The sequence below is a fragment of the Bos indicus x Bos taurus genome, chromosome 10 (genome assembly GCF_003369695.1).
Source record: "Bos indicus x Bos taurus breed Angus x Brahman F1 hybrid chromosome 10, Bos_hybrid_MaternalHap_v2.0, whole genome shotgun sequence".
In the NCBI taxonomy this organism is placed as follows: domain Eukaryota; kingdom Metazoa; phylum Chordata; class Mammalia; order Artiodactyla; family Bovidae; genus Bos; species Bos indicus x Bos taurus.
In genome coordinates this window covers 26,654,156-26,679,145 of record NC_040085.1, presented here as the reverse complement: position 1 = coordinate 26,679,145, position 24,990 = coordinate 26,654,156, and the positions used below count along the sequence as shown (strand labels likewise).

General features: G+C 39.8%; 1 protein-coding gene across 8 annotated transcripts in view; it reads left to right on the top strand.

Annotated features, from left to right (window-relative positions):
* The window catches only part of MEIS2 (Meis homeobox 2), a 223,319-nt gene that overhangs the window by 40,132 nt on the left and 158,197 nt on the right, over window positions 1-24,990 (top strand). For all 8 annotated transcript variants that reach the window (XM_027553484.1, XM_027553486.1, XM_027553489.1 and 5 more), the window contains one exon: window positions 23,752-23,897. In XM_027553484.1, coding sequence (XP_027409285.1) covers window positions 23,752-23,897 — 146 coding nt within the window. The remainder of the gene's footprint in view (window positions 1-23,751; window positions 23,898-24,990) is intronic.

Here is a 24,990-nt window from a genome sequence, read left to right as displayed (position 1 = left end):
CAAAGGAAAGCTTATAAAACTGGGCTCTTTCAAATTAGCAGATTATACCAATTGAAACTACACATTGTTAATAATATGCATCTTTCTCAGTACCTGTTAATCCCAAGGCAGCTAAAAAAGGACAAGTGAAAGTCTCTAAGATGAGTTTTGAAAAATGCATTCTGGAAAGTTTGATAATTAAAAACTAAAATGAAGATAGTATATTTAGGAAAATATTGTTGTCTGCAAACCTTAATATCCTAAAGACTTGTCAGAACTTGGATCCTATGTCTGAGGATGTTAATTAAGCTTTTTTGAATAAACAAATGTACAAATTGCTTAGTTCATACAAAAATTCTCAGTGCCCTCAGATTTTGATGCTTAGGTCTAGGCTAAATAATTTGAAAGTATCTCTAATTCTTTATCTCCCATATGTAGCAATTTAGCCATGACTATTTTATTTCATTCTTAAATATATAATTTATAAATAGAAGCAATGTTGATAGACTTGTTTGACTCCCTTCTCGAAATAAATGACTCATTTTGGATTGCATCTGAGAGCTTCAAGCTGCTCTAAGTAACAATTCGCGACAATGAGAAAATCATTATATTATTCATCTAGGCAGCAGGGAATTAAAAAAAAAAAGGCAGAGCCTGCTTCCCTAGTTAACTGGGACTTTTTTTTTTTTTTTTTTTTATAACATCACTGATGGCAAACTTTATGCTTGCTAAGTTCTGAACGTTGAGCAAATGAGTAGACTTCTTACCTCCTCATTTTGTTGGGGAGGGGGGCTTGTTATGCCCTATATACTGCGTTGGTCATTTAAATGCAATAGAATATACATGAATCAAAAAGCAATCTTAATTTTTAGAAATGATTTTACAAATAATTCTGATATTTCCTTTTAGGTTACTTTTTCTGTTTGCAATTTTATACTTATTCAAAATGCATATGTTTGCTTTAAAACTGGGACTTTCCTTTTAAAAGAAATCCCCTGGAAAAGGGACACCTCTGTTTTCTTTTTAAATACAGGAAATCACCGTCACCTCTGGCAGTAATCTTTCCTCATAATATAGCACAGTAAAAGTGGTGGGATCTTGATGCAAGTGATCCATGGAAGCTTCTCTGATGAATCTGGCGCCCACTGCTGTCCTCATTGTTTTGATACTGAAGAGAGTAGGAAGGAGGGAGGAAAACACATTTTTAACTCGGAAATTATTTAGACATGCAAAGTTTGTTTCCCAATGAGAAAAATGCTTTGTTAGCAGTGACTGCCCAGATCACATGATGCAACCTTTTGACAACTGAGTGTCTGCTGGAGACGTCTGTGAGAGATGACCTTTTGACCTAGGAAGGAATGCTGTGAAGGTGGGGAATGTTCTCTCAGCCCCAGCCGGGGAGACCATGGAAAACAGTCCCAGCCCCTCTGCTAACAGGAGCAGAGCTTGGTTTGAGCTTTGAATTTGGTATTAGATGACAAAAACTTAAAGGATTCTCCTAAAGTTATTCCAGATCTTCACTATTACTCCTACCATCTGAAACAAAGTTAAAAACAAAAGACAATATGAATTCTATAAACGGATGTTGCAAGTAACAAAAATCAATTAGAAAAATCAGCTCTGTTCTTCTTTCCACCAGTTTATGGACTAAAACTCATCTTTGACCTGTTTTCACGTAGAGCATGAGGCCTATGCGCATGGGTCGTAGATGGGGGTGATGGTGCAAGGGGGGAGCAACACAGAGAGTAAGTGCATTGCTCTAAAAGCATTCCCAGTAGCCATGATCTTTGTAGGAACAAAAATCCATTGTGCAGGACTGTAATCTGAGAAACTTTCTGTTACCGTGCTTGTTCGACTCACCAGCATTGATCCCTGGTACATGTGACCCTTTGAAAAGGAGCACCACGTTGGTGATTCCTCTTATTACTAAATACCATTGTGTTCATAATGGCCATTTATATATGGTTACACTCCACGCCCGTTTGGTTAATCAGCGTTCCCAAACTCTCTGATGCCACCTGACCAGCATAGGATGCAGACCTCGGCCTCCTGATCACTCTCTTTACCCTGTCCTCTGTTGTTCCTAGATGTCCTCTATGAGAATGAAATAGGGAGCTTAGCATGGCTGGAAATAGGGTAGCACAAATTCTGGGGGGAGAGGGTGGCGGGTGTGGTGGAGGGTGTCAGGACGAAAAAGCCTGGCAAAGTCTTGAGGAAAATAGGTTATTTAATTTAATTTAATTTTTTTCAGTTCCACAAAATGTCTGCATGCTTTAGCACTGAATTCTCAGCTAGTTGGGTCCCAGGAGGCCCCGCAGAGCCCTGTACTACTCAGGGAGTTGCAGCTGTATAACATGGGGGGAAAAATGTAGTTTGCACGAATTGTTCTTTACCTTGGTCTGGGTTCAGAATGGCAGCTGCACTCCGACTTTGTGTGTGACAGCACAAAGGCCAGCAAAACTGAAAAGCAAGTCAGCAAGTAGAGAGACAAAAGCAACGATCAGCTAATACAGCTCCACATGGCCTGACTAATTTATGAGAAAAAAACTGTTCTGTTCATTGGATCAGCACTCTGAGGAGGCAGGTGGAATTGTAGGAAGTTTTCATTGACTCTCCTGAGCGACTAAGGACGCCACGAGAGATTCTCCTCAGTTTGAACTTTATCAGGGTCTACGCTTAATCAATAGAGTATTGGAAAAAGAATTAATTACTAAAGCAGAATAAAACAGCTGCATTTTAAACTAAGGATCCATCAATTCCGTAATCTTCCAGTTACAGGCTAGCTGCCGTGAGGATTTGACTCTATGTAATGAGGAACCCGGGGAGTTTCCTCATGAACAGGCTGGGAATTCACATTAGCCTATTTCCAGCTATTTGTCATTAGTACAACTCATTTCTCGTCTCCTGAATTACAATTTGTATTCCATGTCCTGTGGAACCCACGACAGCCCCACGTTCAGGGGAGGGAATGCGTGAAGGCGGAAATCACTGTCACCCAGAGAGTCTTCGCCTTGTCTGGCCTCTATTTTTCTGGAAGGTTCTGAGCCGGCCCGCTGCATGGTGTCCCAGGTGGGGGTCAGGGCCCTGCCTGTTGAAGATGCACTGAATTGAACCCAGCCTGGAAATGTTTCATCTGTAATTTCCATAATGGTGGATTTCAAGGAGGGCTGAAGAGGGTTATGGGAGATGAATTAGGTTTTTAGTGAGCTCATTAGGAAGCCAAACAGAGTTGAGACAGCGAGGCGGTGAGCGGGGCTGTAATCAGTTCTGCTCGCTTTGTTCCTTGCCTTCGGGACATCTCTGGAAAACTTCGTGGCAGGGGCGGCCTCACTGGTGCTAAGCAGAGGCTGCCATCCTGGTGGCTGACTTGTTGATTTGTAAACCTCTTAATTCATTTTTTTTGGGTCCAATTTAATCTTTTCTTTCTGAAGGAAAATTAGTTGAATGTTAGCCCTCTTTGCACTATTCACCTCTTAAATTATGCTCATTTTGAAGAGCTTGTTATGCCTGAATAAACATGAAATGACTTGGCATTTTCCCATCAGAGGCACACCCATTTTAACACCATGTATTTACCATTCCTGGAAATGTCTCATTAACTTCTGAAAATCTGCGAGCATGATATTTTGGGCTACTGTAACACACCTCTTGGCAGTCACAGAAGGCAGTGTGGTTAATGCCTCATAATATCCATTTTTATTCTCAACATGAAGAAAGACTCTCTATAGAAAATTGATGCAGTTTGCTCTGCTAATTTTCATGCTCATTCCAATTAATTTAACATGACCCAGATTTTCTTCCTCGGGCTTATCCTGACTAATTAGTAAAGCAACACCTAGAACAAGTTATGTTTAATAACATTGAGGAACACTAGTTGTGAGTGATTTTGATGCTAATAAAGATATTCACTGATGGGACAGATACTTTATGTCAATTATGGTATGTAATTTAGAAGTCCCAATGTGCTGGTTTGAGCATGGAAAGGCTGGCCAGTCACTAGGGGAGATAATAGTGTGTTTTTAAGACTTCCTCAGCACCTAAATAACCCATGGGACCAATTACTTTATTTTTTATTTTTGTTTTTTGGGTAGAACTAGTGGTATTGTTAACTGATTCCATGGTAATGAAAGGGGTGGAGTCGTTGCCTTGCAAACCTGACCCATATTCACTGGACCTGAGCCTTCAGTACTTACTGAACCTTAGCGAGAGAAGAAAGGCAGTCCTGGACAGCAGAAAGCAGCATTTGTTCAAGGGGCAGGAGTGGTTTCTCCACCTCTGTGGTTGGGGTTCTTTTTGTCAGTGAGATGAATTAATTTTAGAGCTTCTAGCAAAACTGACGATGGTGGTGGCACTGACAGGTGTGGAAGCGTTCCAAAGTCAAGTAACGGCTAGAATGAAATGATTGCTTGAGAAGTCTCTACTTTGTCACAAGGAAGACAGCTGAAGGTGAGACCCTGAGAATGGAGGTAAAACACACATAGGGAAGAATTATTGTTTCCTTTTTAAGGAACACTTCTTTGGTGCCTGCTATGAACTGGGTACTGTTGTGTGTTGAGAGTACAAGAGGATACCATGGACCTAGTACTTGTCCTTAAGACACTTACAGGTCACAGTGAAATGTAAATTTCCTGTTAAATTGATGGACCACAACCTGTGAATGGACTGAATGATTCAGTAGAGTATAGTACCGTTATGAAGTTTCACGAGGCTGGAAAATTCTGGCTCGATGGGCTCAGGAGTCACAGGGATCAGTCATCATAGGCAACAGTCTCTTAAGGGCACAGGTGTGAACCCAGTCTCTGTCCCTTATTATTCATATGAGCTAATTGCTTAACCTCTCCAAGCCTCAGCTTCTTCATGTGCAAAAGGAAAATCAGTCTTGATAGGATGGTGAGAATTACATGAAGTAATTCGTGTCAAGTGTTTAACAGCGTGTCTGAAAGAGAGTAAATACTCAATAAGTATTTTTTTTTAATTAATGTTGCTGTTGTTCTTATAGGAAATATTTAGAGTGAAAATTCCTCATTTCTCAATGCTAATTACTGTTGTTGAAGTTTGAAATTAGAATTGACAAAAATAGTTCCTTTTACTGAATACTATGAAGCGGCTTCTCTCTTCAACCCTAGTTAAAAACACATCAATGTCTCCCATCACCTAATTGTTCATTGGTAAGTTTTTTGTGTGTAACTTCATTGGCTTCTCATAGGCTAGGGTTTCCTTTATTAGTGTTTATTTTCATTTTGCCTTTTTATCTACTCACTATGAAAAGAGAAAATGAAGGGATTGGTAAGAGTGAGGCACGACATCTTGGTAAAAACAAGCATATCGAAAAGTAGAATAAGCAAAAGAACAACCAAGAGTATGGTTGATAGTAAAACTGAAAATATTGCTTTTATGAAATTGCCATTTTGGTAGGTTAGAATACTGGTCAAATGCTAGCAATTTCAGATGGTTCAACCTAACAATAGTTACAAACTGTTCATAATGGAAAGTGCTCCGAGCAAAGGCATGGAGTTACCAAAAATGTTAACCATGCTTGGTTTACCTGTTAAATGGGAATAAATAGGATATGCCATTTACACATGGTTGTAGTGATCAAGAGTTGGAAAAATCATATGAAAGCTGAAAAATCACTATGTAAATCTAAGGTATTTTTTCCCAAGAACACACATTTCTAAAACCGGGACACAAATCTCACAACAATTAGTCAGGTAATGGTTTTCCTAATATTTTGCAGTTGAAAGCAGAGAATGTCAACTCTGTTTTCCACCAGTATGATACATCAACTATAGAAAATTAGGGATTTTAATGAGAATTCTATAGATTCAAAAAATGTAATTTCAAAATGGAATAATCCTCTAAGTTACATAATTCTTGTCATGTTTAAGGCCATTGAGAATTTCTAATTTGCTTTAAATCTTTGAATGTTAACATGAAGTAAGACTCAGGGTGTAAATATTTGAGGAAATCATTATCAGTTTCAGTAGATCTGCAGGTGTGAATTGGACAGTTATTATTTGGCTGTGCTGGGACTACTGTGTTAGGAATAGTTTTAAAATTATGAAATGAAGTTGGCCACCTCTTTGGTGATTACTGACTGGTGGTAGAAATTGTGTTGTACTGGATCAGCAGTGAATTCCTCACTTGAATGGTGTCGAGTCAGCTGGTTTTTAATTTGTTATCTTCTCAAGAGTGCATTCACCGACTTTATCACTGAGAAGAATGACTCCCTAGCCTAGTGTGATCAAGATCCGGAAATTCGCTGCATCAGCACATGAAGGTTGGACTGCTATTTGATTGGTGGCTCTGAGATCTGATCTTACAGCAAAGATGTCAGTTCTCTGTTGTGTTGGTTTGCCACAGGTATAGGAATAAAGCTACTGAGAGACAGACCCTTTTTCTCCTGGGAAATGGTTGAACAAAGTTTTCTCTCAAAGACTTTGGCAGCTTCTGTTTTATCAGCCAACAGGGCCTGAATAAAATTCACATTGGTGCCCTCAAGTTGAGTTGTCTGTCTTCATCATGAAGTATGGGGATGTGCTAGAGCAAACTAATAACTACCTGGCTTTCAGCTCCTGGTCTTTCCACAATTAGATGGATGGCAATCAGGGGTGGTAGTATTTCCTTTAAGTGAGTTTAAGTGAAGTTGCTTAGTCATATCCGACTCTTTGCAACCCCATGGACTATACAGTCCATGGAATTCTCCAGGCCAGAATACTGGAGTGGGTAGCCATTCCCTTCTCCAGGGAATCTTCCCAATCTATGGATCGAACTTAGGTATCCTGCATTGCAGACGGATTCTTTACCAGCTAAGCCACTAGTGGTAAATGTAGCCTTGTACTTTGGTGCCGTTTTGAAGTATGAGTTCTGGAAGAATGAGGGAAAGATTTTTTTTTTCCCCAAGGAAATGTTTTCCAATGGTGACTCTGTTTTCATAATTTTTTTTTTTTTTTGGAAATTTTGCCAAATTTGAGTCACTAAAAAGAAATAAGGAAGGAAAAAGTAAGAATGAAATGAAACTAACTCTTATTGGTTATCTGATGTGAGTCAGATCTCACATACTTCCAAATTCAGATGACTCACTTGGCTGTGATCAGGCATTAGTAAGTACCAGTCACCCAGGTTAAAAGCCTGTTTCCCCCACAGTCTACTTTTCAAAAATATGAATTCCATTCCATATGGGAGTAGCGGCTGTGTTGTGAAATACAGTTCATAGAGTTGAGATGAAGACCCAGCTCTGTTAATAAATAGCCACATGACTTTAGACAAGTTTCTTAACCTGTCTGGCTTCACTTTCCAAAGATATTAAAGAGATTAAAATACCAAACTCTGAACTGCCCCATGGAAGAGGGGATACTTTTGGTACCTAGCACTTAGGAGGAGGTCTCCACAAGTTAGTTCTGTATTCATATGAAGGATTCAGGGATTATCTGAAGGCTGGCTGGCAAGGGTTCATATTAGTTCTATATATTCCCATTCATTTTTTATCTTAATGGTGCCCAGAGTCTTTCATAGCAATGTCATTCTCCTCTGAAACTGAGATCTCCAGTGTTAGACCTTCTTATGATTAGGAGGAATGAGTTAATACTGAATTTCCTGGAAGAGTTTTTAAAAATGGTTTTAGAATTATTTCTATTACCTTCTTGATTAGTAATTCTTTTGGTAACCCAAATAGTTCTTTGTTATCAGTATTTCTCATAATGGGATTTGACCAATGGAGGAAAAATATTTTTCAGTAAAATCTGCAAAGTGACCATCTACTTTACATCTTCATGAAGTTAAAGGAAATGGTATAAAACAACAGGCTTATAAATATCATGTTGGACTTTCTCCACAGCATCTTTTAAGGGCTGCCCTAAATCATTTAATTTTTTGAAAACTTCACTGCAATTACTGGAGAATCCCCAACTCCTGCTCCTCTGTATTGTAAGCTGTTATTTCCACTAACATCTATTTTATGCCAAATAACAGGATTATGGGGATTTAGCTAGAATCTACTTAACATTATTTTTATCAACTTTATTGAAGTATAAGTTTCATACAAATTTTTTCATTTAAAAAATACAATTTAATGAGTCTGACAGTGTGTATACTCATAAGACCAGCACCGTGATCAAGATATTGCACATTTCTATCATCACCCAAAAGTTTTTTTGTACTCCTCTTTAGCCCATCCCTCCCTCTTTGTTTGTCTTCAGTCAACTGCTGATCTGCTTTCCATCTATATGTTTACATTTTATAGAATTTAATATATTTGGAATATATATGGAGTATATAGTTTTTTGTTCGACTGCTACTATTCAGCATGATGACTTGGAGATGTAACATGTTCCATGTATCAGAACTTTGTGCTTTTTTTATTGCTGAGTAGTATTTCAGTGTATGGATACACCACTTTTGTTTATCCTTTCATAGTTTATTTTATTTCCATCTATAACTAGCATTTATTGATTCACCTTTGATGTGTTAGGTACCATGTATGAAGTTCCTGGCTTGTTAATAAGGGTAAAGCACATGGTACAAGATAGGGATTTAATAAATACTAGCTACTACTCTTATTGCTTCATTTAATTTTCATAATTAACCTACTCAGTATGCATAATTCTTCCCATTTCATAGATGAAGAAACTGAGGTGGAGAGGATTGATGTTTTTTAAAAAATTTTAATCCATTAGTTTTTATTTCTTTATGTATTTATTTTTGGCTGTGCTGGGTCTTTGTTGCTGCTTGGGCTTTTCTCTAGTTGCAGGAGTCGGGGCTACTCTGTAGTTGCGGGGACTTCTCTTGTTGCAGGGCATGAAGTTAAAGGAAATGGTATAAAACAACAGGCTTATAAATATCATGTTGGACTTTCTCCACAGCATGTGGAGGTTCAGTAGGTCATATGGGCTTCAGTAGCTGCAGCTCCTGGGCTCCAGAGCACAAGCTCAGTAGTTGTGGCTGCATGAGCTTAGCTGTCCTGTGGCATGTGAGATCTTTCCAGACCATAGATCAAACCTGTATCTCCTGCATTGCCAGGCAGTTTCTTTACCATTGAGCCACCAGAGAAGCCCTAGAGGATTAATCCTTTGACCGAGGTCATATTCAACCAATAAAGAATAGATCTGGAAATTCAATACAAGACCTTTTTTATCACCCAGCTCATGCTTCTTCCATTGCATCATTTTCCCCCAAGGGTATTCTCCTCTGTGATTACCTATGGATGGGGCTGAGGAATGAGAATAGAGGGTCAAGGAGTATGTCAGAAGTGAGCCTCCAAAGTGCAGACAGAGTAGTACAGTTGCCCCCTAAAGGAGAATAAAGTCAGAGATTTAGAAAAAGGGTGAACCAAGGCTATAGGATGCTCTTCCAAATATAGGCACCTCTATTACTCATTATCTCTTTCAGTAAAGTTGCTTCTTCCAGGCAGTATGTCTTACAGGAAAATGCCTTCAAAACTGATAAAACATCAACTCTCTGACCCCTTTTCAACTCTTAGAGACCAACATTCTTAGCTTCTGTTTACAAATTTTACATATAAATGCACAAAGAATAAAACACATTCCAAGAAATATGAGAGTTACCCATCCATTCATTCAGTTAAAGGTTAGGTGTATATTTACCCGTTGTTGTAGTTCAGTCGCTCGGTCATGTCTGACTCTGCTACCCCATGGACTGCAGCACGCCAGGCTTCTCTGTCCTTCACTGTCTCCTAGAGTTTGCTCAGACTCATGAGTCAATGATGCCATCCAACCATCTCATCCTCTGTCACCTCCTTCTCCTGACATCATCCAAAGTTCTAAGAACATCATGAAAAAAATAAAAGATATGGTGCCTGACTTAAAGAAGTTTATGTATAAGAAATGTTGTTGTGTGTATGTGTGTTTGTGGAAGTCACTGGGGTTATTCAGGTGGCTAAAGTAGTCCTTGAAAGAGGTAAATAATTTGGACTAGGATTCTGCTGTAATCAATGGGATTGAAAGTGGTAAATACTTAAATTCAGTATTAAGGTCAATCTACTTTCGATCATATCTTTGTAGCTTAAACCATATAACATCCATCCCTAATGTTTTTGAGTACATATGTCTGTCCATATGCAAGGTGCTGAGATGACATTCGGAGAAGGCAATGGCACCCCACTCCAGCACTCTTGCCTGGAGAATCCCACGGATGGAGGAGCCTGGTGGGCCGCAGCCCATGGGGTCGCTAAGCGTCGGACACAACTGAGCGACTTCACTTTCACTTTTCACTTTCATGCATTGGAGAAGGAAATGGCAACCCACTCCAGTGTTCTTGCCTGGAGAATCCCAGGGAGAGGGGAGCCTTGTGGGCTGCCGTTATGGGGTCGCATAGAGTCGGACACGACTGAAGCGACTTAGCAGCAGCAGAGATGACATTAAGTGGCTTGAAATCACATTGTTTGGAAGCAATTCAGAAAAGACTATGAGTACTTTAAACTTAGCTACTAGACTTTTCTACTTTGCCCAGTATGCTTTCTTTGAATAAGGAAACCAAAATGTATTCATTAAAAAAATATAATCGCTTTATTGAGATGTAATTCACATACTGTATGGTTGACCCATTTAAAGTGTACAACTTTTAAATTTTTGGTATGTTCACAGAGTTGTGCATCCATCACCATGATCAATCTTAGAATATTTTCATCATTCCAAAAGATATATACTTGTTAGCAGTCATTCTCCATTTAAGGGCTTTGTGTCTGTAGTTTTTTAGTGCATAGTCTATACGAAGAATAATCAATTTATGTTTAGATTATTTTTATTAAGCAATCACCTTATTTTTTCCCTTAGGACTATCACATGTATGTTATGGATATCTATTTACATTATGTTATAAAAATACATCTGCTTGATCTCAAATTATAGTAGATTTATTTAAAATAATCATAATAAGTTGAATCCTTAAATGCAGTAGTTGCTTTGTAAATGTTAGCAATTTAGTTTATAAAGTTGTTTAACAAAAATCCAAAGTTTTATTAGGAAGCTCCGTTGTGTGAAAATCTTCTTTGAAAAATGTACAAAATATTTTCTAATAAATAACATGTATGTTCCAATTATGATGTGTTAATGGTTTAAAAATAGTCACCTAAAACCAATTATCAACTTCAAGACACTATTATTCTTTTTTCTATGTGAAAAAAGAAAAGTTTCCAAAGGGAGTGTTGATAGATATTCCAATCTGTTGTCTTAGAAAGCATTATTATTAGTATAGAGATGGCTAGCTTTTCTTTAAAGAGAAAGGATTTCTTTTTGCATTATTTAACGTTAGTTTTGTGAAGCTGCACTTTTATTAAATATTGTATTGTTTGTATTTTACAATAATTAGAGGGTAGAAGAAATATTCAAAGAGTTTTTTTGTTGTTCTTTTATTTGAAATGGTATCTGTTGATATAAATCCACACAGAAATGCCATATTAAGAATTCAAATTAATCAACTGATATTATAAAAATTTATTATCTATTTTTGTTTTAGATAGCAAATATGATAACAAAGTAGGGAGCCTAAAGATTGAGCGAAAAAAATATCTGCTGCAGATAGAACTTTGGCTTTTTGTTATTCTTCCTAAAAAATTTTATTATTAGTTTATACTTAGTTTCATTTAATATTAAAACATGCTAAGAGAGATAGTAAGATAAAATCCTATAGTTAATGACAAAATGAGAACATTATTATTGTTACATACTGAACATATAGATTTCATATAGTTAATACATTCTTGGAAGAAGACTATATTCTGGTTTAGTATAAAATGTTAAAAATAATTTTATAAATGGTCTTTTGTAAAAAACTCTTTTTGCAAGTATAAAGACCACATCTTTTCTTGAAAGACCTGTTGATTTGGAGATGTTAGCCAGCTATCTTTACTAAAACACTTTACAATGCTAAAAATAGTCCACTTCAGTTAAATATGGATATTTTAAAAAAGAAAATCCCAGTTAGACTGCAACAGAAGGACATTTTGTGTGACAATATTTTGCATGATTAAAAATTTAAACAGAATAACAGCTATTTATATTTACAGTTACATGAGAGTAATTACTAAAGCAGACAAAATACTTAGAGCATAATTTAATAATGTTTTCCTCTAGCAAAGGTGCCAAAATTGTTATTTGCATAATTTTCACAATTTGTACTGAAACATAGCTAAGTGAAATTGGGAAGACAACTCTCCCCAACCACCTTTTTTCTTTTGTAGGAGATGTGGAAAAGAGACTCATGCATCATAACAACTCATTTTTGTATAATTTCCCATAAAATCAAGACCCTTGTGTCAAACCATTAGGTGAAAGAGATGTGTTCCATTCATACTTTCTCTTTTAGAGTCTTTCTTTCAATGACCAGCCTCAGCCCAACTTCAAGGCTCCTAATTATAACATTTACTGGTTCAAAGATTAACCTTCTGAGAGGGGCATTCTGGGCTGTTGGTAACTTGATCAGCTTGGTCTTCTCTTGGTCTCTCTCTCTTTCTGGTTCTTTGTATCTCAGGAGGGAGATGATGGTATCTGGCACATTCCTAGGATGACTTGAAGATAGCAGCCTTCTGTGTTTAAGGCTGAAAGATTGTGAACTCTGTTAGCTGAAATGCCACCCTGGGGAGGCAAATAGAACATTAAAAAAGCTTTAGCTGAAGGTAGTGTAGTGCAAGGAGAGTCAAATTTGAGAGCTGGGACTTGAGTGGACATTTGTCCCTTCGTTCCACCTTAATAAAATCTGAGTGTTTAACTGTGGAAAAGGGCATTTGAGAGATCACTAAAAATGAATCATTAGAGTGCCCAGAAGAGCTTTATTATGATGTACTGTGAATAACTTCAGAACCTACCCTGTGCTTTATATGTGCTTATCAGGTAACTGAGGAACAAGTACGTTCTATTATCCTCTGCTACAGAGATTAGGTGATCTGCTGAAATATACGGGAAAAGGAATTTACTTTTCTACTGGATTCAGTCAATATCCTGTAGAGAATTCTATGGGAGGCTAGGGGAGTAGATATCCTTTATTGAAAAATTTTTAAAAGTTTTCTCTCTATACACAGGACGGATAAAGAACAAGGTCCTACCGCAGAGCACAGGAAACTATATTTCATGTCCTGTGATAAACCATAGCAGAAAGGAATATGAAAAAGAATGTATATTCATGTGTAACTGAATCATTTTGCTGTACAGCAGAAATTAATACAACCTTGTAAATTGACTATTCTTCGATTAAAAAAATGTCAAATAAAAGTTTATCTCTATATAAATTATGAAATATATATGTATTTCAATGAGAGTAATCAAGTTAAGTGAAGCATAAATTAAAAATACATATACATTGCAGATGAGAGTAACCAGCTTCAGGAAAGCACAGGCTGAGTTTGGAAGCTTTCGTTCACTTCTGCTATAAAGGATTAGAGGGTTCCAGTCAATAAACAAAGCCATTTTATGGCTCCTGACGGGTAAATTGAGGGGACTGATTTGGTCAAGGACCAGTATGAGGATGTTTCTGTTCAACAGTTAACAGGATTCAACATGATATGGAAAATACAGGCGTGCAAAACTATACTACGACGCACACGTTGCCAGCTAAAGCCTAAAACACTGCCACATTTACATATGTGTCCATCTGTCTGTTTTTACACTTTATTTTTCCAACCAGTGGGTGAAGTGGTTTTCATCCAAGCTGCAGTCTGAATTTTTTTTTTTCACCCACCACTTTCCATTCTATCATATAGCTGCATATTTTAAAGTGCATGTTATTTGTCTCTGGACACATATTTACTTGCACAGCCTTGGCTGGATTTTCCTGTCTCTCCTGGAAGGTTAGCTCATCTTCTCCAGCCTGAGCTTTGCAGTGGCCTGCACAGGCCAGGTTGTCTGGGGATCAGAGTCAGGGCACAGCGTGTTACCTTCTTCAGGTGGCAGAAATTCCCCAGTGCAGGCCTGGGCCAGCGGCGGGGCCCACGGGCCAGCCCAGCCGAGCCGGTGAGAATGGAAGTGCTTTCGGTCTCTTCAGTGGAGAGCCTGCGTAAATCCTGTGTAAATAGAGGGAGGAGAACAAAGAATGAGCCCCTACAGCTCTGAGCATTTGGAGCCATTTGGGGCTGAATTTGCTAAATGCTGCTTATACCGCCTGAAAAGTTGAAGAGAAAGGAGCATAAAATCCCCTCTTTTTTTCCCTTTCTGCTCATACCCCGGGGGGAGGGTGTTCAGGACCAGGGAAGCCTGAGGTAAGCCGATGAAGAGTTGTTTTTTCAGTGCTCTTTTGAGTGTGAAAAAGGTGGCCTGGGTCACTGTCCTCTCTTTAATGTTGGAAAACCCACACAGTTAGTAAATGTTGCATGTAAACGAAAGCATTTCACCTCTCCTGCTTCCCTCCATGCTAGTGGGCCATGAACTAGTCACTTGAAAAATCACAGAAAAATTTCACTTTAACGTGTCCAGACAGTTAAGCACAGCAGGAGAGTAAAAGAGATCAGTAATTAGCAGGTCTCACTGCTGGCCCCTCACCCCACCTCTCGCCCCTCACCCTCCCCACCTTTCTGGGTCTGTAACTTCCCCCTCCCCCCAACCTCTTCTGATGTGAATAAAGGTGAATTGCACGGAAAAAAAGATTTACTTTGAGGACGGTTCTTGGGAAGCAAGTTTTGTAAGGCTAGAGTCTAACACAGAACTGGGCAAAGGCAACTGTGGCTGCTCCTGCTGCTGCTTCTCCTCCTGCTGCTGCTTCTTTTTTTTGCATCGTATTGGAAACCCTGATTCAGATTTCTCAGTGGGATGTCCTAAATTAAACTCCTGGAAGGTAGTCCCTGAAAGAAAAATATCTTTTGATTCTTAGTACATTTTAATCCTGTTTTCAGAGTACTATATTAAGAAGGAAAAATCATTAAAAAATGATGACAGAAACCAGGTTCCCAAAGAGCTATGTGTTGCAGTTCCCTGGCTACAGGATACTTCCTTTTTTCCCCCCATTTTATTTTTTTAATTGAAGGATAATTGCTTTACAGATTTATGATTTTCTGTCGTACATCAACAAGAATCAGCCATAGGTACACCCATGTCCCCTCTTTCCCAAACCTCCCTCTCCCCATCCCACCCTTCTAGATTGTCACAGAGCCCCTGTTTGAGTTCCCTGAGTCATACAGCAAGTTCCCATTGGCAATCTATTATACATATGGTATTGTAAGTTTCCATGTTACTCTATCCATACATCTCACCCTCCACCTCTCCTCCCCCCATGTCCATAGGTCTCTTCTCTGTCTGTTTCTTCATTGTTGCCCTGAAAAAAGATACTTCCTTTTTAACTGTTATGTTCCCAGTCATCTGAGCAGCCTGGGCAAGGGGCAGCCACCCTACCCTTGGGCATTCTCTTCCCCATTGGATTAGGGCAGGTTTGAGAGATGAAGCAACCCCGTTTTTGAAAACAGTATTTGCCAGTGTATCAGACATGTAAGGATCATCTCTGAGGAGGTCATGCACTCCTGAGCAGGAAAACCCTGGGCATGACACACCGAGTGCACCAAGAGCAAGGAGAGTGGGGGAGGGAGCCTGAGGCTAGGTGGCTGCTAGAACAGGTTACCAGGGCCGGGGACTCCTTCACGACACTTTCCTCAAAGCAAGTTACGTTCACACAGGGGCCAAATACTAAGGCTCCTGCTGCCAATTTGTCCATCCCACTAAACATCTGACTGTTTACACTATGTCAGGGCTTGCGAATCAGAAGTGAGTAAGACATGGCCCCTGCCTTGAAGAATCTCATAGTCAAGCAGGACAGACAAGTTAGTAGATAGATAAATTGCAAAACAGAAGCGTAAATACAGCAGAAGCAAGAACAAACTGATGAAGAACTCCAAAGCCTAGTATACCAGTTTTGTTAATAGGAACTAGGGAAATCCTTACAAAAGAGGTTCCTTTTTCACTGGATTTGAAGTTTAAAGAGGAGTTTGCCTGGGCAAAGTAGAATAGAAAAGTTTAAAAAAAAAAATGAAGACAAAGAGCATTTTTGGCCAAGGACACAGGCCTACAGACATGGAATCTTGGAAGATCCCTTGGCTCAGAAATGTCTTAAAAATTAAACAGATACTCCTGTTTCAAAATCATATTTAATTTGAACTTTAGGTCCACAGGGACCACTAATAGTCCTGTAGATAATGGAGGTAACTGTAAAAATATGCATTTGTTTGTTTCTTGGTTCATAGTTACTTTTTTTTTTCTTTTAGATTACTTTTAAATGCGCTGTCAACTGCAATCTCTTTTGCTCATAAATGTGAATATATGAGGCCTCACTCTGGGGATTTATTTCCTGAGAAATGAGGATTAATCCAGAATCTAGCCTCACCGTAAACCTCTTCTTGTTTTCTGGCAGTTAAGGGAGAGGATAGAGGATGTGAGCACAGGCTTTACAGGGCAAGCACCACTCTGCCACTTCCTGACTATGTGACCTCTGACAAGTTACTTAATTCTTCGGAGTCTCAGTTTTCTTATCTGTAACGTGGCATTGATAAAAGTAGCTATTTCATCCATTTGTTGTGAAGATTGAGGATTGTAATATTGCAAGTGTCCAGTGAAAGTTACTTGTGATAATGAGGGTAATGAACGTGATGACGGTATTGGTAAGGAAGAGGAGGAGCCTGTATTCTAGAGGAAGAGAAATGGTGTAGAAAAGGGACTACCCTATTGAACATTAAATACTAGCATTTAAAATTCTATAAACTTGTATATGTGTATGTACAGTACATGTACTGTAGGCAAAAATATGCAATTAATCTACAAATATATTTGCATACTTATGTATAAATTAGTGAATTCTTTGAAAAAGGTTAATGATATAATTTATATACTTAATGTTTATAATCAGATATATAAATATCTATAAATTCATGACTGTACCCAGTTTCTGGAAGTAGTTTGGAAGATACATGTTTGTATATGTGTGTGTGTGTGTGTGTGTGTGTGTGTCTGAAATTAGTGAATGTACATTGCCCAAAATAAAAATGATAATAACTCTAGTGAATTTCTATTTATCAAAAAAGAGGAGGAAAAAAAAAGCTATGTTCTATCAGGTGAGATATCATTCTTTTTTACAGCATGTATTTTCTATGAATATATTTGACTATTAAAATTGGTCCCAAACTGGGAGAAGTAAGGATTAAATAGTATGCCACGAACTTAAAAGTACAAATGTTATTGACCAAAATCTGTTTTTATTTGTACTACTATTTCTCTGAATATATGATATTGAGAGGTCAGTTTCTGATTGTTAGTTGACAGGCTGCTAGGTGTTATAGAAGCCTTATTTTTTCTTTAAGAGAGTGACTTTGAGGCAAGTGAATATATCACTTTAGTTACAGCTCTGTGAGGCAGTTCTTGGTGCTGCACAGTTTTGACATCACAGCCCATGAGATCCTGGCTGTATGGACAGTAGATGCTCAAATATTTGTAGCATCTCTGGGCTCTGAAGATCAGTCTGGTACTGTCCATATAAGGGGCTCCACATGGACCACAATAAACCTGTTATAAAAATCCTGGGTCTCAAAGGACCCTTGCTGTACTGAATATATATAAAGCCCTTATAGGCACTGGTTTACTTGCAGGGAGAAAAGTTTGCACATTGCTGTTTGAACCTGGACCAGCCTGGACCAATTCTAGCTCAATTCCTACCCCTGGGCCTTAGATCTAATCTCTCCTCTGCACTTTAGACCTTTACCTGTAGGATAAAGCCTGGTTTGATAACAGAGTTCAAATGAGGTAATGCTTCGAAAAGTGAAAGGTAGCTTACAATATGTGAGAATACCGGTGTTAGTACCACTGGACTTGGAGTTACCTGGACTCTGGTTAGTCACCGATCATATGTAGCCATGGAATCACAGGGCAGAATTTAACCTCTTGGCCTCAGTTTCTTCACTGGTAAATGTCTGGCAATTTTTCAAGGGAGATGGAGAGATGGACTAGGAAGAAAAAGATGGACTAGGACCCTCTTGGTTGTCGTTGGTGGTAATGGTTTAGTCGCTAAGTCGTGTCCGACTCTTTGTGACCCTCTGCGCCATAGCCAACCAGGCTCCCCTGTCCATGGGATTTCCCAAGCAAGAATACTGAAGTGGGTTGCCATTTCCTTCTCCAGTTCTCTTGGTTGTTGCACTATATTTCTGACAGGGCAAGAAGGCCACATCCTGGACTCAGGATGCCACAGCATCATGGTTTGTATCGTTTCTTTATTTCAAGCCAAGCAGTTGTTGTCTAGAATATAGACACATTTTTAGCGAAATGGAGTATGACAGTATGCCAATAAAAGGAAGTGGTGTCCTTTTGCCTGGGTAGTTGATATGGCCAAGAATTGTGTGAATTGGGAATTTCTGCTTTAGAATCATCTGAGGATCTTCTCACCATGTCCCCATGCCTTTCCTGTTTCATTGGCTATACAGCTACAGATATGGATTTTGCCCACACCTGGATACCCATGGTACCCCAGGCTTGACTTCCTTGTAACTAGACTCCCTTAGTGTTACTCTTTTAAATAAGTGTAGACCGGGGCTGCTTTCCCAGGTATTGCCCTGCCCTGAGCATAGTGTGCTCAGCTTTGGAAAAGATGTGTGACCCCCTCCATTTACGGATGTAAATCCAGCCCCACAGATGCTCTCAAAATACCTCAGAGTCTGAAAACAGGAGGAGGATCTGGAGTTTAGATTCAGACCTTCAGACAACTACCACCAGGGGTAGCAGGCTACAGAGTTCTTCTCTGTGCCCCCCAGTGGTGCTTCTCAAGCTTGAGCACCATCAGAATCACCCAGGGTACTTAGTAACCCTCAGATTTTCAGGCCCCATCCCTGGAGATTTGGATACAGTGGGTCTGAGATGGGTCCAAGAATTTACATTTCTTGCAATTTCTTTGCCAGTGCTAAAGGGTGCTGGTCTGTATTTTGAGAGCCGGTGTTCTACAGCGTCTTTCTGTTTAACCTTTACCACCAGAAGATAGGGTGGGACCTCCTTGTGTTGACCAGTACCTGTGATGGAGAGCACCAGGGCTTTCCCACAGTGAATAAGGCCCAGGTCAGGTTGTAGTTGGGGCCTCCCTAGTGGCTCAGTGGCAAAATACTCCACCTGCAGTGCAGGAGACTCAAGAATCTCCTGGAGATTCCCCTGTCAGAGGAAATGGCAATCCATTCCAGTATTCTTGCTGAGAAAATCCCATGGACAGAGAAGCTGGGTGGTCAAGAACCTACAGGTTGTAGTTGTTTGCTGTGACCACTAACCCTGTTTATGGCAGTAGCATAGAATTTTAACCATGTACCTGCTCCTGAGGTTTCATCTTAACTCAAATTAGAAGGCAATCTAGTTCTGCTGCTGCTACTGCTGCTAAGTCGCTTCAGTCGTGTCCGACTCTGTGTGACCCCATCCCTGGAATTCTCCCGGCAAGAACACTGGAGTGAGTTGCCGTTTCCTTCTCCAGTGCCTAAAAGTGAAAAGTGAAAGGGAAGTTGTTCAGCCGTGTCTGACTCTTTGTGACCCCATGGACTGCAGCCCACCAGGCTCCTCCGCCCATGGGATTTTCCAGGCAAGAGTACTGGAGTGGGCTGCCATCTAGTTTGGAGCCTTCTAAAAGCCAGTTGAAGAATCTGTGCTAGGCTGATTGCATAACCAAACCCAAGGAACTTGTTAAGAATACAAATTCCTTGTCTCTGCCTCAGGATATTTTGATTTAGTAAGTCTGGGATAAGGCCTGAGGACCCATGTTTTTAACAATCTCCCTTGATAATTTAGTCCACTTCAAAGGTATCTATCCACAGGCTTGAGTATTTCTTTCCATGGTCACATGCAGTACATTCAGAAGCATGCAGCTATTTTGAGTATCTTTGCCCCAAACTTAGATTATGCCTTTAGTCAAGGGATTAGCAACCTTTTAAAGGAAGCACGCCCAGTAGTCTTTAGTTTTTTCCCATCAGAGGTGGCAGCGCTGGTGGAATGGCCTTGGGTCAGCCCTTCGAAAAGGCTCTAATGGGGATTGAGTTCTTCAAAGAAGCGTTGTTCCTGGCATGTTTGGAAGTGACTGCATCATTTGGGCAGGCTTCCCAGGTGGCTCAGTGGTGAAAAATCTGCCTGCCAGTGCAGAAGACACAGGTTCAATCCCTGGGCTGGGAAGATCCCCTGGAGATAGAACCCACTCCAGTATTCTCCACTCTGGAGAATCCCATGGACAGAGGAACGTGGTGGGCTACAGTCCATAGGATCACAAAGAGTCAGACAGAACTGAGCGACTGAGCACGCATGCAAACATGTGCACTCAGGCAGTCCACTCAGCCCCTTCAGTACCATGAAGAGTGTAGTCATCCAGTTTGCGATTATCAAAGACAAAGGAGGATCCATGAATAAACTCATTAAGAAGTTCAGCCCTTCACTCACACGGCAGACAATCACTGGGGTGTCTGCTCTGGCTCAGACCTGGAGGTGTGCTCTCAGGATAAAATGATAAACAAGACACAGTCCTACCCCTGCCAAGGACTCCACACTTTTGAACCCTAACTTCAGATGCCGAGACATATGCCGTTACCTTCTCTACCTCCTTTGACACGTGCATCTGTGCCCGTATACTCACCCTTTTCGGCACAGAAATTCATTTGGCATCGATGTCAAGGATTGCCAACTATCCCAATACACATACAGCCCTAAAACAAGGATACGGTATGCATGTTAAGGGTTTCTTTAGTATCATTTGCACGATTTTGTTTTAGGGTGCAGATCACATGGTTGCCTTTTAAAAGAAAAATAGCTGTTGTTAGTCCTCTGTGCTGGAGTTGGTTCACAGTCCATTGGAAAAACGAATTTATTGTGTGTTTGGAAAAGGAAATTCCCATCTTTATAGAGGTATAAACAATAATAGTAATTTAAAAAAATCTAATGTCTAGTATCTGGTTATTATAAAAATAGACTCATTTTTCTCTATAATTATTTGTTACAGTGGATTCAAATTCAAATATTTAACAACATTTGTATAAAATGGACTGCTTTATATTAAAATGCATGTAATGCTCCTGTCTTCTCCAGTTTAAGTCAGTCATCAAAGGATGCTCAATCCAGCTATATTTTTTTCTTGAGCTAAATGTAGTGAATCATATCATTTGAAGGTGTTAGAAACCCTCTCTGCTTTTTAGCAAGAGAAAATACTCCATGGAAATACTGTCTCTCATTTTTTAAGGTCATTGATTGGGTTAAAAAAGGCAAGTGTCTTTTTTTTTGTTGAACTTACTTTAATTAAAGCCATTAACCTTTTAAAATAAGTATATCCAAAAAATCTATCAAAAAAAGCTAAAATGAGATTTTAACAAAATCCTGACAATTTCAGCTTAAACATATACACAGAAACCATATGTGCTTAGGAAGAAATATATACACACAGGCATTGTTTACAGTGTGTGTTTTTATATTTGGAAGACATTGAAGGAAGAGCCATTCCATACATACATTATCCGAAATGTACATCCAGATAGCCCGCATAGATTTTTCCATCCAGAGACAAAGATATCTTTATCCGTGGTAGGTCGACAGACAGACTGACTGACTTCAAACTTGCACTTGCAGTGTGGATTTTTTTTTTTCCTCATCTCCGGGTACTGCTTTTCAAATTCGCCTCAGGCTACAGAACAGTACCTCAGATCCCCAAGGCCCACTGCCTGGCTCCTAATAGCCACTCTCCATCTGTGTCACATGAACAGCTGATGAGATCGCTCCAGTGTCTGTATTTTGGAGAGCACATCCACCCAGGTTAAAATGCTAGGGTTGCCAAGGAGCAGTCAGAAGCCATTAGTGTGGGTGAGAATTTGCCTTGCAGCAGTTCCTTGGCATGGTGGAAAGTGTGTACGCGTGTCTCTGCTCGAGCTTGTGTGTGTGTGTGTGTGTGGAGTGTGTGTGTGTCCTTGTGCAAGTGACCCCTTGGTGTACATGAGTGTGCAGGGAGGGTAGACAGATGAAGACTAGATTCCATCCAGCCAGGATTCATAAGTCAAATGCCTTTTGTTTCCCTGTACTCCTGATTAGTTCTTTGACTATTTGGGGTCCTTTCGATTCACTCTTTTTTTTTTTTTTTTTATCATAACAGACGGCAAAGAAAAAGAGAACAGCAACTTCGGGGTCATGCTCTAGTGTTTGGGCAGATGGAAGGGATCTGCTTTGCCTTGGGGCAGGGTGGTTGTAATGAAGTGGCCTGTCAGTCTGTAAATAGTGAGGGTCATCTCTTCCATGTGATGGAGGGTATCACATTGCAGTGAAAATGGAAATGTCAATAAAATTAATCTGCCAGCTCTTTGCTGTGGCTTTTCTGCTTCTCTGGTCAAAGAAGGTTGAGGGTTTTTGTGGCGAGAAGGGAAAAGAACAGGTATAGGGAAGCCCACAGAGCAGACAGTTGGGACAGGTTAGGAAGCAAGGGGCCCATGGCAGGATGTCCCCAGTGTGGCCCAGTCCAGGAGGAGGGAGCTGGCCTGGGAAGGAGCTGGTGAATCTATAGCATTCCCAGGGAAGCTGCGGAGCGTCTAGCTCAGGCTACATTGAGCACAGAGTTTATTGTTTTAGGCTTTCTTGGACAAGGTTTTTACTTAGCATGGGATTTATGGCATTTACTGCTAATGAATGTCTATTCTTAAATTACAAAAACCCCCATCTCAGCGCAATTCCCAGATGTTCTTCCAGGACCCCGGCTTCTTAAACACCAGCAGGGAGCATAAACTCTCCACTTCTCTGTTTTCCTCTTTCGTGTGGCTCCAGGCTAATGATGTGCAAGGAAAACACAGCCATCTATAAAGCCCCAGTGCTGTCCCCGTATTCTTCATTTATTTTGCATTTGATTATGCCACAAGTCGGATCTTGTTTCTTTCCTTTTTTTAAAGTTATTAGTTCAAATATTAATGTAGGGATATGGCATATATTGCTCCTCTTGATTGATGCCTTCCCAAAAACAGGAAGACGTGCTCGTATGAATTTTAAGAAAGTAGGGGTCCTGCAATGCCTTGCCAGAAGAGTTTTTCAGATACATAATTTAGATGCCCTCCAGGCAGGCTTTCAAGGCATTTTTGCCGGAGGGCAAGAAAAAATAACTATGACTGTTAAAAGTAAATGATTTTTGCTAATGCACAATTAATGCCAGAGAAAAGCACAGAAGAGAAAGATGTTGATAGAAACTTCTGATTAAGTGAGCACCCTACCTTGATGTGCATCTTTTTTGTTTTTTAATGATAATGATCAGTGGTGCAGAGAGCTAAAAGTTTTCATGTCACGCGGATGCTGAGTCCAGGGTCATCTGAGGAGTATGTGAATGTGCGTGCTTGGGAGGTGACAGTTCTAGGAGGGGCTGAGCAGGCAGTGTGTTATGTGCAATGAACAGTGACACAGTTACTGTCACCTATGCAGGCAGCCTAGAATATATAGACTACAGAACATTTAACTTGATTACCCTACAGTATGTGTTCACTCTGGGCATGGGGATGCATTTTCACCGAATGGGTTTTCTGATGGCGGTTTTCCCACATTGGATTCCATAATTGACGAAGAGCTACTGCACTGTGTCAAGAGCACAATTATAATTGAATTAATGATATGGGAGAGTGTGAGACACACAAAATTAACATTTGAAGAGGCCTGGTTTAATTTTGTCTTTTACATATTTGTGTCTCCAATTATACTTTAATGAAAGAGAATATACCCGCTTAATGGATTTCTTTCAACAAGCTTAGCTGAGCTGATCATTAGCTGCTCGTTGTTGTTGGCACCCTTTCTGTGTTTTCTCTAATGTATTTTCATTTCTTTCTACTAGGGGATGGTTTAGACAACAGTGTAGCTTCACCTGGCACAGGTGACGATGATGATCCAGACAAGGACAAAAAACGTCAGAAGAAAAGAGGCATTTTCCCCAAAGTAGCAACAAATATCATGAGAGCATGGCTCTTCCAGCATCTCACAGTAAGTCAAGATGAAAGAGAAAAATAAGTTTTGTTGTTTTGCCTTCTCCTAGCACATTAAATGGGCTCATACGGATTTTTTTAAAATAAGGTGCCTATTTTCCCTTTCTTGAAATCTGATGGCTAACAGGGCAGTTGAGGTTTTTACTGATTCTCACCACCCAAAGAGCACCCTGTAGAAAGGAGGAGTTTTTATTTCCACAGGTCAGGAATGGACCCTATTCAAAATGATTTAGGGCTCTAAAACGTCTGTATAAATAAATGTGTTGTTTATGCAAAAAGGTTTGAGAGCAACTTCAGATAATACAACTGCTACCAAGGGAAACGGCTGTGAGAAGCTCATGAATCCATAAATGTTGCCGATTACACTCTTAACGAAAGCCATCTTCTTAGGAGGCAGAAAAAAAAAAAGCACCTTGCCACATGTATGTCCAAGTGCCTGGTATCAGGGGCAGCTCTGATCGCTGAAGCAGCTTGCAGCATGTCACGTGTTTATATGACAACCACAGAAGGGTTATAGGTGCCCAATGCCTTTGTTTCTAAGGTAGAGATCAAAGATTCTTTTTTAGCGGTTCAAGTCCATTATCTTATAAGCCGACCCTGTTCACTTATGGGGAAAGATCAACAATGTGCAGCATTTTCCAAGTAACAGTTTATCTTTCTGTTTGCAATCAGTTTTATGTGTCATTATATATATATATACCATTAACTGAGACCCTTAAGACCAAAAAATTACAGTATATTTTTGCAGAGGAACTACGTGCTTGCATTTTACTCTTCGTTTGAAACTTCTGGGAAAATAGTAAAGATGTCAGAGGCTGTTTCTTGCTATAAGATTGTTTTCAGGCCATTCTGTTTAGGCTGCAGCTTAAAAATAGAGGAGCACATTGAAAGCTGAAGGTCTTTGATTATCCAACTTGTGGGTTGCCATGCTGAATGACATTAGTTACAGTGTCATGAGTCCAGGACAAGGTTCCACGTTTATTTATGGCGGTGGCTGCTGAGCGACTCTTCCAGCAGGGCTCCAAAGGGCGAGGGGTGGGGCACAGCGGGGAAGGCAACACGATAGATTCACATTCCTAAATCGGCCATTT